The sequence below is a fragment of the Topomyia yanbarensis genome, chromosome 2, assembly GCF_030247195.1.
Source record: "Topomyia yanbarensis strain Yona2022 chromosome 2, ASM3024719v1, whole genome shotgun sequence".
NCBI classification, from domain to species: Eukaryota; Metazoa; Arthropoda; class Insecta; order Diptera; family Culicidae; genus Topomyia; species Topomyia yanbarensis.
The window spans coordinates 155,458,124-155,473,126 of NC_080671.1; the positions used below are offsets into that span (position 1 = coordinate 155,458,124).

General features: G+C 36.7%; 1 protein-coding gene across 2 annotated transcripts in view; it reads right to left on the minus strand.

Annotated features, from left to right (window-relative positions):
• Positions 1-221: 221 nt before the first annotated feature.
• Positions 222-15,003, minus strand: part of LOC131681818 (protein bicaudal C) — a 65,060-nt gene continuing 50,278 nt past the window's right edge. For both annotated transcript variants that reach the window (XM_058962870.1, XM_058962871.1), the window contains exons 4-11: positions 14,854-15,003; positions 14,309-14,761; positions 14,073-14,183; positions 3,995-4,102; positions 2,959-3,867; positions 2,542-2,896; positions 1,663-1,959; positions 222-1,560 (exon numbers count right to left, since the gene is read on the minus strand). In XM_058962870.1, the coding sequence (XP_058818853.1) occupies positions 1,712-1,959; positions 2,542-2,896; positions 2,959-3,867; positions 3,995-4,102; positions 14,073-14,183; positions 14,309-14,761; positions 14,854-15,003 (2,334 nt within the window). In that variant the 3' untranslated portion in view covers positions 222-1,560; positions 1,663-1,711. The remainder of the gene's footprint in view (positions 1,561-1,662; positions 1,960-2,541; positions 2,897-2,958; positions 3,868-3,994; positions 4,103-14,072; positions 14,184-14,308; positions 14,762-14,853) is intronic.

Here is a 15,003-nt window from a genome sequence, read left to right on the forward strand (position 1 = left end):
CTAGGCTTCCAAAAAAGGTCGGCACGAAATAAAAAAAAACATTTGTATTGAAAATAGGACGGACACTAATAACATTTTGGTGAGATGAAAATAGAACAGTTTTCTGGGTTACTGATCCGTTTTCATAAAAGGATTTCGGACAATATTATCACATGAGTTGACTGTAATTTTTATCTGAATATGATACTTTATAGTATTTGAAAATGAATCAACATCGCATATTGTTTAGGCTGGTGTAAGTGTAAACAGTGTGCAACAACTCATGACTATTATTACCATTAAGATCAATCAACACAAGCATATTTGTTAGTGTTTTTTCATCATACTGAGAAATTAATTGGATCAACATAACGTTACAATAAATAGTCAAATTTTTAAGTGCTGAATGGTAATTGAACATGCAAGTTTAATTAAAATATTTCTCAAATGTTTACAATTAGTTAAATTGTGAGTGTTTCTGATAATAATTACCTAGCTCGTGCAAACTTTAAATTCGCTTCCACGATAGCATTCCTTTTGCTTGCCTACTTCTAAATAACAAGGTAACTATATCTCCGATCGCTTCAGGCTAACTGCTGTTACTTATACGTGTACAATATGTGTTGAGAATTGGAGTTGCCTAATTTCAAGTCCGAAACGAAACCTTGACGCGTCGGTTGCCATTTAGAGTATCTAGCGTAACAACTTCTGACCCAGCAGACAACGTTAATAATGGTCCCGTCTGTCAAGCCTTCGTTTCGCCTGCGGGGCAACCAAAACCACTTCACACGGAACAGCCAACGGCATCGGTTTAATTGAATTTTTATTTAAATGGCACGAAATTAAGCGGCTACTTCCAGAGATGCTGGCCCATGGACACCGGGGTGCCTTAATTACCGCGGCAGAACGTTTCCGTGGCTCAAGCTTCGGTAAAATGAAAAATGCTACTATTTTAACCAGAATATTTAAAAAGTGTGTGAATCGCATGCAATTTGAAAAGTGTGATGAGTATTAATTGAATGTGGCAAATGCTCAGGGGCATCAAATGAAATAAATATGATGCAGATGAGGGCGGCAATGTCAAACTGTCGATGCGGTCAGCGGTGGTAGACGAATGAAGCGGAAACTCACCAGATTGCAAAAGTTACAGAATGGCGGGTGGCAATGTTACATTTAATTAAAATTATTTTGGGTTTGTTCCCTTTCCAGGCTGAATATCTTCTGGATCGCTGTGCAGCTACTAAAGAATAACAATGCAATAGTGCACGAGAAGATAGGTTCGATATTCAGCTGTGCTTTTCTTCTACTCGCGGCTGCAAAGCGAGAATAAACACAATTTCGCTCACATTGAATTATCTGCGGGTGCATCTCGTAAAATCAATAATTAATTAGTTTCTTAGGCGATGAAATACGCAGAATCTGAGTGAGCGAATAATCGCGAAAAGGCGAATAATTAAAACCAAATTAAATTAATTGTTTTCTCGTTAATATAGCATGCACCGCCGTTCTGCCGAGGGTTATTATCGTTTTTTAGAGATAGCATGCTTTTTTTCTCATTTCTATGTACGATCGAATACACGCCTGAAAAAAACTTATGAATTACTATATAATGAATGACCAGGCGTCTCCATCCTAATTTATATAGCGGAGACGCATGGTATTTGGTGCGAATCATTTACTTACCTCGGATACTTTCCTCTAGATTTTTCAACCACCCTAAGTCTTATCACATCTACTGACCGCTTGAAGTACGACGCTCAGCTCCGGGTGCAGCTGATCCAGAAAATCGAGACATTGACGATGACGACGACGCCGGTGACATGTTTGCGAATGGGTTTCCGTGGTGACGAGTGTACAGGTCGTGAATTGCCATTAGAATTTTGCGGCGGGCACCTAGAGGTTTGATGTCCAAATTCAACAGGTCCTGGTCGGTTAGCGTTTGAAAAACGGTCATGTCAATTTCACCATTGATGAAGTTTTCTGAAAGGGGTCAATCGATAAATTTTAGGAAAATTCATAAATTGAAGAAAAAATAGAAACACGAAAATCCGGGTAACAAATGAATGATCATGGAGCCTTAATATTCAGTTATCCTGGAAATTATGCGGAAAGCCCAAAGTCCATTTAATCAAGGTCCTCGCATGCGACAAACCTGTTAGTGGTAGTGAACAAAGACAGCCTATAAAACGCGAATGAATGAATGTTAATGACGTAGACGCTATCATTCGCCTTAGAAACTGTCACACATACGAGCACAGAGGCAGTTTTCGTTTTGACGCATGCTAGGATCTTCCTATATAAGGACTTTGCGAAAGCCTGAAATTTAGCATATAAGAATGCTCATTTTTTAAATTGAAGGATTTGAAAAATATTGAAAAATTCAAAAGTTTTAAAAGGTTTAGAGCTTAAAATACTCGCAAAGTTTTGGCAGCCTAAAAAGTTTAAAATGCACGAAATGTCAGAAAGATTGTCTAGTTTGAACATTTTTCAAAAATCTTAAAGTAGTGTTGAGCTGTTACGAACAGTCAGTTCACCTCCAATTCGATCGTCAAAAATACTCACTGATATAATGATCCAGTCCCAGGTTGGTCAGTATGGAGGTAACGTCATTGTACTGCGATAGCTGCTCACGTTGACGCATCGGAGTGACCTCGATCATCGTGGTAGTCATGTTTAGGCGTGAATCGCTCCCGGCAGCTACACTACCACCGCCTCCGCTGCTGCTTCCACTGCTGCTGTTGGCCCAGCTCAAATCGCAGGCTTCCAGTGGAACCGGTGACGTCTGGCTTAGGCCCAGCCCTTGCCAGGATGGGGTCGGAGTGCGCAGCTCTCCGTGCTGGGGTGGAAGGTGCATCGCCTTGTAGCCGGCAACGACGCGTGGGTCAAAGTTGAACACGAAGGAATCGTTGAGTGTGCTCTGCGAAAAAATAGGATTGCTCAACTCTCGATGGCATGACAGCTATAGCACTTTTGACTAACCTTCTGCTCGTAGGGCATCGGCGTCCGCTGGTCGACATAATCCGTCTGGAACTGGGGGCTGTCACTATAGCTCGTGTGGCGACATCGGTTCAATGCTGATCCACCGATACCGCCGTTGTCCGGCGAACTATTGATAAGTGATGTAGAAGTTGACCCGGAAGAGCCAGGAATGGAAGTGTTGCCAACTTGCAGCTGCTGATCCAGAGAACTGTTGCTACAGTTCAAACTATGATAACCGCTTGAGTGGTCACCGCTGACGCTACTATTGCTGGTATTTTGACAGTTTCCATTGTTGCTGCTGCTACTGTTGGAGCTGCGATTGCTTAACGGTAAATGATGATGCTGCGCTCCAGGCACTTGCAAAAGTGTTTGGCCTTGAGAGAAATTCATACCCGGATGAAGTGGTGGCTTTCCAGCGCCGTTGTAGTTTCCCAAACCCGGAGGGACCGTGAGAGGATGGTGCATTTTCGTTGGTCCCAGATTGAAGTTTTGAAACTGGTTTCGCATCTGATTGAGCGCAAATTCCGTTGCGGGCGTAGGTGATGGCCATGCATTAGTAGCAAATGGCATCGGGTTGATCGGTGATAGTGGCGAAAACGGTTGTGGAGTTGGACCGGCCAGCATTTGGGACACATTTTGGGAATTCTTTGCCTGCTCGTTGGGTCCCAGATAGGACTGAGGCACGTCCGCCACAACTGCCGGGCCAGTACATTTGAGCAGGTTGTACCGGGCCTCGTAGATGTTGGAAATAAACTTCTCGATTCCTTTGATGACAATGCAGAGGGTGCTTTGACGGGACTTTTGACGAACCGAAATGAAGACATCGTGCGAAAACATCAGTTTGGTGATCTCTTCCGAATCCACAGTATTCTCTGGGTAGTCGAATATCAAAGCAATCGGGAGGCTGCCCTGTTTTAATTGAAAACAATTTTTGATTATGATCTATTTATAAATAGCACCTGATTTTCAGGATAAACGAACAGAGGGACGCATTTTGCCAAGATTGCAAATTGCACTGCCCCCGGAATATTCTTACTATTAATTGCTGTCTTGCCAGGTAGACGCCGTTTATTGAACCGGTAATGGTCACCTGGGAGCGCTTGATTGGTTTTATGTTCACATCGTTCGCATCTGGAAACATTATCTGAAATGAGAAATTTATACGTGGGGCGATCGGATCAATGCGAATATGAATAAAACAATCGATGGTTATTACTAGTTAGACAACAATAACGCCAGAGAATAGGACGGACAAACGTTGTCAGGTGGGTTGATATTTTAAAAATTTGCGGGTTTGCTTACATTTGCAAATATTTTGTTACTACATTTCTCACAAAAGAAATGTATAGGATTCGCTCAAACTTTGTAAACTTATCCCGATGCCCGGCGGGCCGAGTCTCCTACACCAATCGACTCAGCTACATAATTGTACAAAATGTCATGTAATTATCTCAGCAATGGCTGAACCGATCTTAATGAAACTAGTTTCAAATAAAAGGCCTAACGCACAGTGGTGGATTTCCCTAAAACCTGGCCAAAAGTCGAAAATGGTTTTGATTGACCTGCAAAGGTGAATGTTACGGTTTTTGGGGCGCAGATTACGATTTTGATGTCAGATTGCCAAAATTTCAAATGGCGGATGCAAAATGGCCAACATTTTAATATAAATATAAGTAAGTTTTCACGAATGAAGATTTAATGGATCCAGTGTATGCCAATAACGTTTATAATGTATCGATTTTTAAACAGTGTGTAGTTAAATGATAGAATTTGTTGATTTGCACGCATTTAGATCTTTGGGTGTCTAGATAATGTAGCTATTATGAGAATTGATGTTATTAGTCATTTCAAACTTGTATTTTGAAATATTATGCAACATAGTTACAAAACTTTTAAACTCTCTGTACGATTATTATTCAATTGCTGTCCGATGCCCATATTTCTCAAAGAACAAAAAATAGTATTTTTCTTAATTACAGAAAATAAGCCGATTCTGCGGCGAAATGCATGGAGTGAAAATTGACAACAAGTTTGCAAATTAGAGTAACTAAAAATTAATATGAGAAAAATACAAAAATAAGTGAAATTTTATAAGATTCATAGTTTTATTTAAATTAAATTTGACCGAGGATTGGTCAAAAGTCCATTATTACGATGAAACGGCCATTTAAATTCATGCGTTATACTTGGTCAGGACATGCTTTTACTACTTCCTGGTATAGTTTTGAGCAACCACGTTTTGTTGTAATGCTTGCTGACATGCTATTACTGTCAACCTTCTCACAAACAAATTTGCCAAGCTGGAGTGTACGCTAAAATGAGCTCTTTGACAAAATCACTGCCGGAAATGCCAGTATTCTTCTGCACTACTCTACTCTTTTCGCTTGTAGTATCCAGTCATATATTTCACCTCAAGATTTGTTCTGCTCTGCATGATCAAACGACGTAGTATCCCGATAACGTTTAATCATTGTATTCATAATCGATTTTTGATATTTGGAATCTTTGACGATCACTTCTGTTGACCTCGTTGAATTTCTATATGAGCGAGCAAAATTACTTACGTCTTTTGCGTTCCACTTTTGATAACTTTTGAACATGTTTATGAATCTCGATGAAATTTTCACCACTAAATACACAATTCTTCCTGATCAAAATGAGCAAATTCTATTTAGCACAAATTTTTTTTCGGGAATATGTGACCAAAAAGTAAACTTTGAATTCCAAAGCAAATTGAACGTTCCAGGTTCCTGATAACTAATTAAAGTCCATTAATAATGTTGAAACACCATAAGGTCTCGGCATGAACCATCATTTGCCATTCCTCACATGCCCTCACCATCTCTCTCTCATCGTATTCATGGTAACTGTCACGACTTACATCTATCTGGCTATTTCTCTATCCATTTCTTAGTTGTGCGATAAGATCCTCTGCTAATCTTTATTAATATTCAAGCTAATTACATGTGTGCGATGTAATTGTGATGGTTTGAGAAAAAAAAAACTATTTTTTTGTCTGCTGTTACCATATTATTTTTTTTGTAGAAGAGACCCACGGAAACAAGTTTAATAATACATCCTACATGGCGATTAAAATATTTGTAGTCCTGAGTAAATTTGCAACATATTTGCATTATGGGAAAACTATCACTATTTTCAAGTGAAATAGGTATCCCATCGAAACGTTGCACTATGGGTAAACAGGTGACCATCGAAAACTACATGCACTCAAATTTAATTCCGTTCTATTCCGAGCTTAAAAATAATTAAGGAAATTCAACCCTGGTTTCAATGGCAGCCACAATTAGTAGTGAGGCATTGGATAATTCAGCACACGTTTCGTTCGAGTTTTCCATATTGTAGAAGTCAATTAGCGAGGATTAAAATAAGAGTTTATGCATTGGACAGTAGTTGATCTGACTAATTTTTTTGCCATCCTGATAGTTTGAACCATTTCTTTTTCACAGTATTGGTTTGTATAAAACTTATTTTACCATATTTCCTGAACGAGAATTCCGAACGAAACAATATGCAAGCAGAGTTACCACTATTTTTCAAAGAATATCTGGTAGATCAATTAAAAATGTCTGGCAAAATCTGTCACTTAACAGCGACCTCAAAGTTATCGAAACTTATCACTCGATTTTTATTAAAATGGGGGAAATATGCCCAAAATTTCCAAAATGTATGTGCAAACACTTCTATAACTTAAAAATCTGGCAGAATGAGAGGTTTGTCGTTTTGTCTGGAAGACGCAAAAAACTCTGATTGTGCCAGATAAATCTGGCATAATGGCAGCCCTGTATGCAAGCTATAAGTATGGCTGGAAAGAGACTGCATTGTAATCAATTGAATGCACGCCTTTTATGCTATCAACATAGCCTAGACAATTCACACTCTTTATTTTAATGCAAATGAAAACTTTGAAATATTTACTTGTTACCTTTACGAATCGCATTATTTCTCTTTCGCTCTCTGTTCAAGGGGCTTGAAAGCACATCGTCGCTGTTGTGCTATCTTATGACAAGCGCCATTTAGCACTTTTCGAGAAAAACGATTTTTAAAGTTTGAGATTGAATATCTTAAAATTTATAAATGCTAGAAGCTTTTCGGAAAATACATTCGATACTTCTATCTTTTCTGAAGTAATCTCTCGATTTGTGTGAAGATCGGTTGACTACACTTACAGTTTTTGCATAAAATTTAAACTAAAGTCGCTCGCATACGTGTCATAAGTGTGTATTCATGATAAAATATGTATGACGTGTCACAAATGTGCACAGAAGATTTCATATAAAAATGAATTATAACTGGTTCGTAAAATTATGCGTTATAGATAACTATGTCCAATATTATACTTTTCCATGCGATAGCAGCAATATCAGGTTGCAAAATGATAGTATTGGAACACAAAGTTTTCCCAATTTTCCTCCTTTATTCAGGAAAAACAATAAACAAAAGTTGGTTTCATTGACAATTTAGAAACAATGTCTGTCAAACAATGTTATTGTTGACAGGTGACTAGACGAAACAAATATTCTTCTTGCATAATCCATCACTACATTTCGGTATACTTTCCAAAACAAGTGGAAATCTCAAAAGGAAATTTGTTCAATAATCTTGAATATATAAGCCAACCATTCCCAGAAAAAAAACTATGGTAGGAAAAGTTTTGCTCCCGAGACAAGAACCTAGCTAATGCTTATGGTTGATCTGCATAGGAATTACCTATGTCATCAGAGACATCTGTTGGCTTGCTATAAGCTTTTCGGCTTATAGCAAGCCAACAAACTAAGAATGTTGTCTCTTTTTTCTTTGTCATAAGATAGCACAACTCGATCACTCGAGAAGTTGGCGCTTGTCATAATCGTGTTTCGCTATATCTCAGTAACCCAGCAGAATTTCAAAATTCTGAAAACGCGACTTTATGGAGATTTTAAAACTTAGTAACATGGCATATCTAACTCAGTTCACCCCAAAATGGCGTTTGTCATAAGATAGCACAACAGCGACGACATGTGACCTTGTCTCACTTTACTATATTCAATTGGGCGTTAATTTACTGGACCAGCAAATTCTATTCAGCACAATTTTTTTTGGGAATATGTGACCAAAAAACGTAAACTTTGAATTCCAAAGCAAATTGAACATTCCAGGTTCCTGATAACTAATTAAAGTCCATCAATAATGTAGAAACACCAGATAATCTTAAAACGACGCTGTCAAGTAAAGAAGCGTGAAAACGAAAAGACTGAAACAAAAAAGAGATGGAAGCCCTAGAAAACCCATTGTATATTAATTAGTTTTTTTCTAAGAAGATAAGATTTTCAAAAACATACCATAACTTTCTGATGCAATGGTTCTCAAATTCAAGATTGGGTTATTTATTTTCAAAAATGTTTTTTAACTTAAACTTTAAATGATTATAAAATTTTAATTAGGTATTTAATTCAGCATCTTTTTATTCATTTTGTTCATCTGCGTTCATTTTATCTACTTTATTCTTTTCATCATTTGGATTCACTCTGACCAGTTTATTCTTTTCGTGCGTTTTACTCATATCATTCATTTTACTTATTTTATTGACTGTTTTCATTTAATGCATTCTATTCATTTTTTCCAGTCCATACATTTTTTTCTTCATTTTATTAATCTGAGTATTTTTCAGTTTTTTTTCATTTCATCCAAATAATTTATTTGACACAATTTTTTTTCTATTAATTTATCACCGTTTAACATCTTTTAATTTTTCATTTCAATAAATGAATTTTATTCTGCTCATTTTCTTCTTTTTTATTCATTTTATCAATTCAGCTCATTTTGTATATTTGATTCGTTTGTTGCATTTATTCATTTCATTTATTTTTTTATACATTTTATTTTCTTTGTTCATTACATTTTTTTATTCATTTGATCCATTACATTCATTTGATCTCCATTGTATTCACTGCATTAAATTAAATTGATTCATTTAATTCATTCGATTCATTTGATTCATTTGATTCATTTGCTTCATTTGATTCATTTAATTCATTTGATTCATTTGATTCATTTGATTCATTCGATACATTTGATTCATTTGATTCATTTGATTCATTCGATACATTTGATTCATTTGATTCATTTGATTCATTTGATTCATTTGATTCATTTGATTGATTTGATTCATTTGATTCATTCGATTCATTTGATTCATTTGATTCATTTCACAGTAATAGGCACATCCCATTTTCTAAGGATATTTTCTTTCAATTGCATCGAACTCCAGGGGTATCGGAGTCGATAAAATATATCGACTTCTTCCAAAATTCGGCGAACCTATTCCGATTCTTGCGATAGTTTATGTTAAAAGGATACTCTTTTAACATAAACTAAAACTTTTTTAGCCCCTAAATTAATTTGTATATTTAAGGGTTTATATGTTGCAGATAGAGAAAATTCAAAAATTTTCAGCTTTTTCTACAGAAAATTACAAAAGCTTCTTAAACAACTGTTTCTAATAAGATTATGTAAATTATAAAGTATTTGAAAATTTTTAATAGAAGTGACGGAAGGTTATCGATAAGTTTCGTGAAAAAGAAAATTTCAGTAATGATAATGATTTTCCCTAACGGGTTTCGAGAGTTTTTTATTTGTTCTTTGGCATTAGAATTAGGGATAATAATTCAGATCAAAGATACTAGTGAGAAGTCGTTTTTAGAAAAAGTCGATATCGAAGTAAAGTTTGAACTATGCACGCATGCACTTCAGAGGTAGCGAGATATCAATAGCTGAAATTTCAGTGCTTAATTCTTACCCGCTTTGGCAATTTGAGTAAACGGTATTGAGTATGAACTTCAAATCCTTTCGAAAGTTTGTTTTTAGAATTTTTTGACTCAGCACAACATTTAGTTTTCCCTGCACAATGCATTGAATGAAGTATTTATATATGTTATTAACGGAAAATTAGCAATAATTCGTTTGTATTTCTATTTTATGGGCCATTTTTTCGCTTTGCCATTAAATTGGTTTAACCTTTGAGATTTCTTGCTCTGATATTGTCCTGTGCTAATTTAAGCGATTCTCTGAGCCCTGGCACTATCCCAAGTAGTATATGTTATCAAAAACATCGCGAAGCATCAAGTTCTAAATGTTCTCAATCGATAAAATACCTGAAGAAAGCGATAAGAGTTATAAGAAATGTATCATCACACTTGTAGGTGGATTAAAAGCGTTTTTAAATGTAAGTTTGAAAATTCCTTAATTGCAATCCACTAGTTTTAAGAAATTTAAAATGCAAAATGCAAAAATTGGCACCTTCAAGCTGTAAGGGTACCGTAACAGATTAAATAAAAAACCGGCTTTAATCCACCTAGCGGTGCAATTGTGCATCTCTCAATCATGAACACTAGAATTTAATGTTCATTTTAAGCTTCTTAATGTACAAATTACATTTTTATTATACATGACATGGCAACTATATACAAGAAAAGAAATCAATATTCGATTTCTAAAATTTCGTAATAAAAATAAGACCAACTCGAAAACTTGAACCATCAGAACCAGTAATCGGCGGTTTGCCACTTAGTTTGGTTATCTTGATCAGCTGGTGAAAGAAGAAGGGTTCGCACCCTTGAAAAAAAAATCCCAAAGACGTGAATAAAGTGCCATTCAGGAACAATCACGTAAAATAGTTCACAAAATCAAAATTTCATTCATGAAATTGTGAACTGGTTCATGACTCGTAGTACATGATTCACGACTTATCTTGAGTGCTTATGATATTCAAAAGATAGCCGTAATCATCTTCTATTTCATGCATATGGTCTTGAAATTTTCGCGTGAACTGTTTTACAAAATTGGTTTTTTTCTCGTGAAATGTCATATATTTATGTACAGCCTATAGCGACTAGTAACTGGTGCAAGCAGCAGATATAAGAAAACTATTTGGACCTCGAACATCATTATTCATTCGATAAAGTTCAATGTGATGTTTGGACAGAAAACGAAAACTGCGCTGAGTATCAAAAATATATCATAGAGCCACGATTCTTGTTAGTGAAGTAGTTCACAAAATGCGATACCGCGAACCATTTACGGTTTTATGAACCAAATCAAATTGTCACGTTACTCCGAGTAAAAAATGCGACAGTGATTAAAAATGCACAGTAATCACATTAGTGCACGAGTCAAATGCGAACGTGAGCTCAAGAATAAATTATCATGATAACGTGCATATAAGTTGCATATAAATAACGAAAAAACGTGAACATCATGAACATAAATGACACTGTGATTAAAAAATCAAAAATCGTGACTATGATCCTGTAATCAGGAACATAAATCACTCTACGTGTGACTAAAATATCACGATAACGTGAATAGAAGTTACGGAAATTGTGACTGAGATCCTGAAATCATGAACATAAGTCACATTACTCTGCCAGAAAAATCCGATATTAAACTCATGAATAAAATATCACAGTAAGGTTCTGAAATCATGACCGTCGTTTTAGTTGATATACTACAAACCAAAGTGTGTATATCAACAGTAACCCAACCAAAAATTGTAATGCAACGGAATGTCATGTCATAACTTCAGGCACTTGGTCACGATTTTCGTTAATCACTTAGTTCACGAAATCGTGATTTTTTGTTCATGAATTTATGAACGGATTTTTTTTCCGTTTGTAGGAATGATATTTTATGCCCAAAAAGTCAAAACACCAAGAAGTGTTCCCAAAAGTTTCGAAGCAGCCAGACTTTTATTAAATTCAAAAAAATGCGAAATCGTCCCAAAGCCCGAAAAAGTCGATTCTTGTCAAAACAATTTTTTTGAGATTACATAACAACGCAACGTTTCATGCATTTCAAAGATATTTGACATCAAAAATATGAATTCGATTTCTATAAATTCATTGGGGTCCCCTCTTGAAAAATAAAATAGTTCCGGCTTATATGGGAAATTCATATGTGAGCGGACGGTTAAGTATATATTTACGGAACCATATAACCGATCCGTACGAAATTTACTGTACGTCTATTGAGATAATATACCTTTCATTTGGGACTTAGTTTGTGAAAATCGGCCAAATCATCGCCGATAAACTAATGTTAGTTTGTTAATGTTGATAAGTGGCCACTTTTCCGGCACACTTCCGGAACTGTCTATGACGGTCAATGTGGTCAATGAGACTTCGGTTGGCCGTCAGTGACCTAGAACAGCAAATGGAAATTGTTTAACACACACCAGCAAAATTTTTACATTTTTGCTTTCACGGCTGTATCGGTTTAAAGCGGAATTTTCTACGTGACCGCACGCCACAACCCGTAACTCCAGAACCGTAAGTTGGATCGGAATGCAATTTAATAGCGGTTTACGGGGTTGTGAAAACTTTCATTTCAGACCAAAGTTATTTCCACTGAACTTGTCATCTTCGAGAAACCGATGTAATTGTTATTTTAAAACCGTCGCTGGTGGCCAATGTGACCAAAGAGAGTGTTGGTGACCTAGAATGCAAACCCAAGCAGCTGTGGTCATATTTTCGAAAAAAATTCAACTTTATGCGTAGATTACAGTATTCGTTGAAACCGGGATTTTCTACCTGATATTGCCCATCACGCTATAATTCAGGAACTACAAGTCAGATCTATACAAAATTCAATAGCAGACGATGGAAGCGTTGTACCTTTCATTTAAGACTAAGTTTGTGAAAATCGGTTGAGAAAATTCCGAGAAACCGTTGTTGACAAATTAAAACAAGATTTTCTGTGTAACCGTATTCTTCAACTTGTAATTCTGGAACCCGATGTCGGATCAACACAAAATTCAATGGCAGCTGATGGGATTGTTATACCTTTCATTTGAATCATTGTTTGTAAAAATCGGTTCAGGCATCTCCTAGAAACTGATTTTTGTTGTTGGACATTTTGTTAATATATCCACACATACACACACATTGATACATACATACATACACACAGACATTTTGCAATCTCGACGAACTAAGTCGAATGGTATACGAGACTCGGCTCTCCGGGTCTCGGTTAGAAAGATGGTTTTTGGAGAAATTGCATAACCTTTCTATAAGAGAAAGGCAATATAATAGAAAGGCAAAAATTACATAATAAAAAGGATGAAACGAATAATCTTGTACGAGATGTTTTACGAAAGATTTTATTTTTGAGCAATTTCTTTACAAATTCGATAAACTAGTCATTTTATAGCGAGTTATGGACTGGTTTACAGATGTAGCCATAGATAATCCATCCTAAAGGATCAAATGAATAAATATACGAAAATTTGGTTCGCTGAATATTCGTTTTATATTCAAACATTTAGCAAAATAGCGAAATAATCACAATAAATAGTTTCGCTTTCTACGATAAATTTTGTGCAACGTACACTAAATATTTAAAATGATCAAAAAATTCGTTCATTGCGTTGCCATTTTTTCAGTTCATGATATGAACGACACCAACTAACGCACTAAAATGCTTTGTTGCAGAAAACGTCGAATTGCATTATACTCATTTTCATTTTATTTATTTTGGCAGCGATAAAAAAATAATGTTTGCTTAGGAATGGCAATGCGTATATTATTGAGAAAACATCGGGGAATTTTTTTTATGGCATGGTTTTTATTTTTTGCTGCTTATTTTCCTTTCGCCTTTGTCTGTGCTGCGTGACTATTACCGACGGATTTCTCCATTTAATCCCACTATAATAGTGAAAATAAACGAAAGACATTTCTCTTAGAAGAGTTCAAACTCAACTCGCTACATTATTGTATATTTGCATTCTAATTCTGATGTTGTCCATCAAAGGTATTTCAAAATGAACAAAAAATATTTAATATATTACTAAAGAAAAATCTAAGCGGTCTTATGACTTTGTAATACTTTTGTAATTAAGCCCATTAATATTATTGTTAGGGACTGGAATAAAATCATTGCAAGTATTGAACATAATGCAGTAAAGTATTCAATAGCGCAACTGTTTACATTTTCAGTTCACACAAAACAAACAACTAAATTTTCCAAACCTACACAAAGCGGCCAAACAGAGAACCCAGCTCAAAACATTCAGTTAGACAAACCTACAGACAAGCATCGTACATACTCAATAAATTTACCTGTGTTCCGGTTCTGCTCATAATTTCCCGCAAATTGCTTGATGCCCGACCAAGCACAATCGGATGATGTTGGGTGGATATTTCCAGCTGCATTTGCACCGGTATCTGGCTCTGCATCACCGGCGACGGCAGTCGGAAATAGTCATAGAGTGAAAGAGCAATAGAAAAGCTCGTTGCAGAAATTACAATTTCGCTATCATAATTCATAATCAAGCGGCATTCGGGTCGGTACATACCGCAATGTTTTCGCACATCAGATCCATCAGACGACGGGTGGCTTCCTTCACCTTCAGCTCCTCCTTTTCGGATCCCTTGACCAGCACCAGTGAGGAATGTAGTTTGGGCCGGGTGGAGAAAATAACCTGCACGCCGTACTCCTTTTCCACTTCTTTCACGTAGGGGGTTTCATTGTCCGGCGGTGTCTTCCCGGGAGCAAGGATAGGCAATTCGAACGAGATCAACAGCGGGGTCGAGATGCGAACCAGCGCACGTGCCCTCTCGACGCCCTCTAGACTACCGCACAGCGACACCTGGTTGCTCTTCTCCGTCGGATTCGACCGGTTCGAGTCCGGAAAGTGGATATGGGTTGCCGTTTCCTCCATGATGCGCTTGATGTTGTTTCCCCCGCGGCCGATAATGAACGAGTGATCAGTGTACGAGACGTCCATTTTCATAATAACGCGGCTTCCCTGAAAGACAAAGCCATTGCCAAACGGAATTGTTGAAATATTGAATTTCATCGACGGAAACGACCGTGCTACAAATCGGAGAACCACATTACCCGTGAGTCCAGACGTGCCATCACTTTGTCCTTCGCCTTCAACACATCGGCCATTTTGCCCACAATCCGGATGTGTGGATCCTTTTTCGTTTTGGCGCCAATTTTCAGGCGGCACGGCCAACTAACGTACGTGGTGGTTTCCTTCATGAT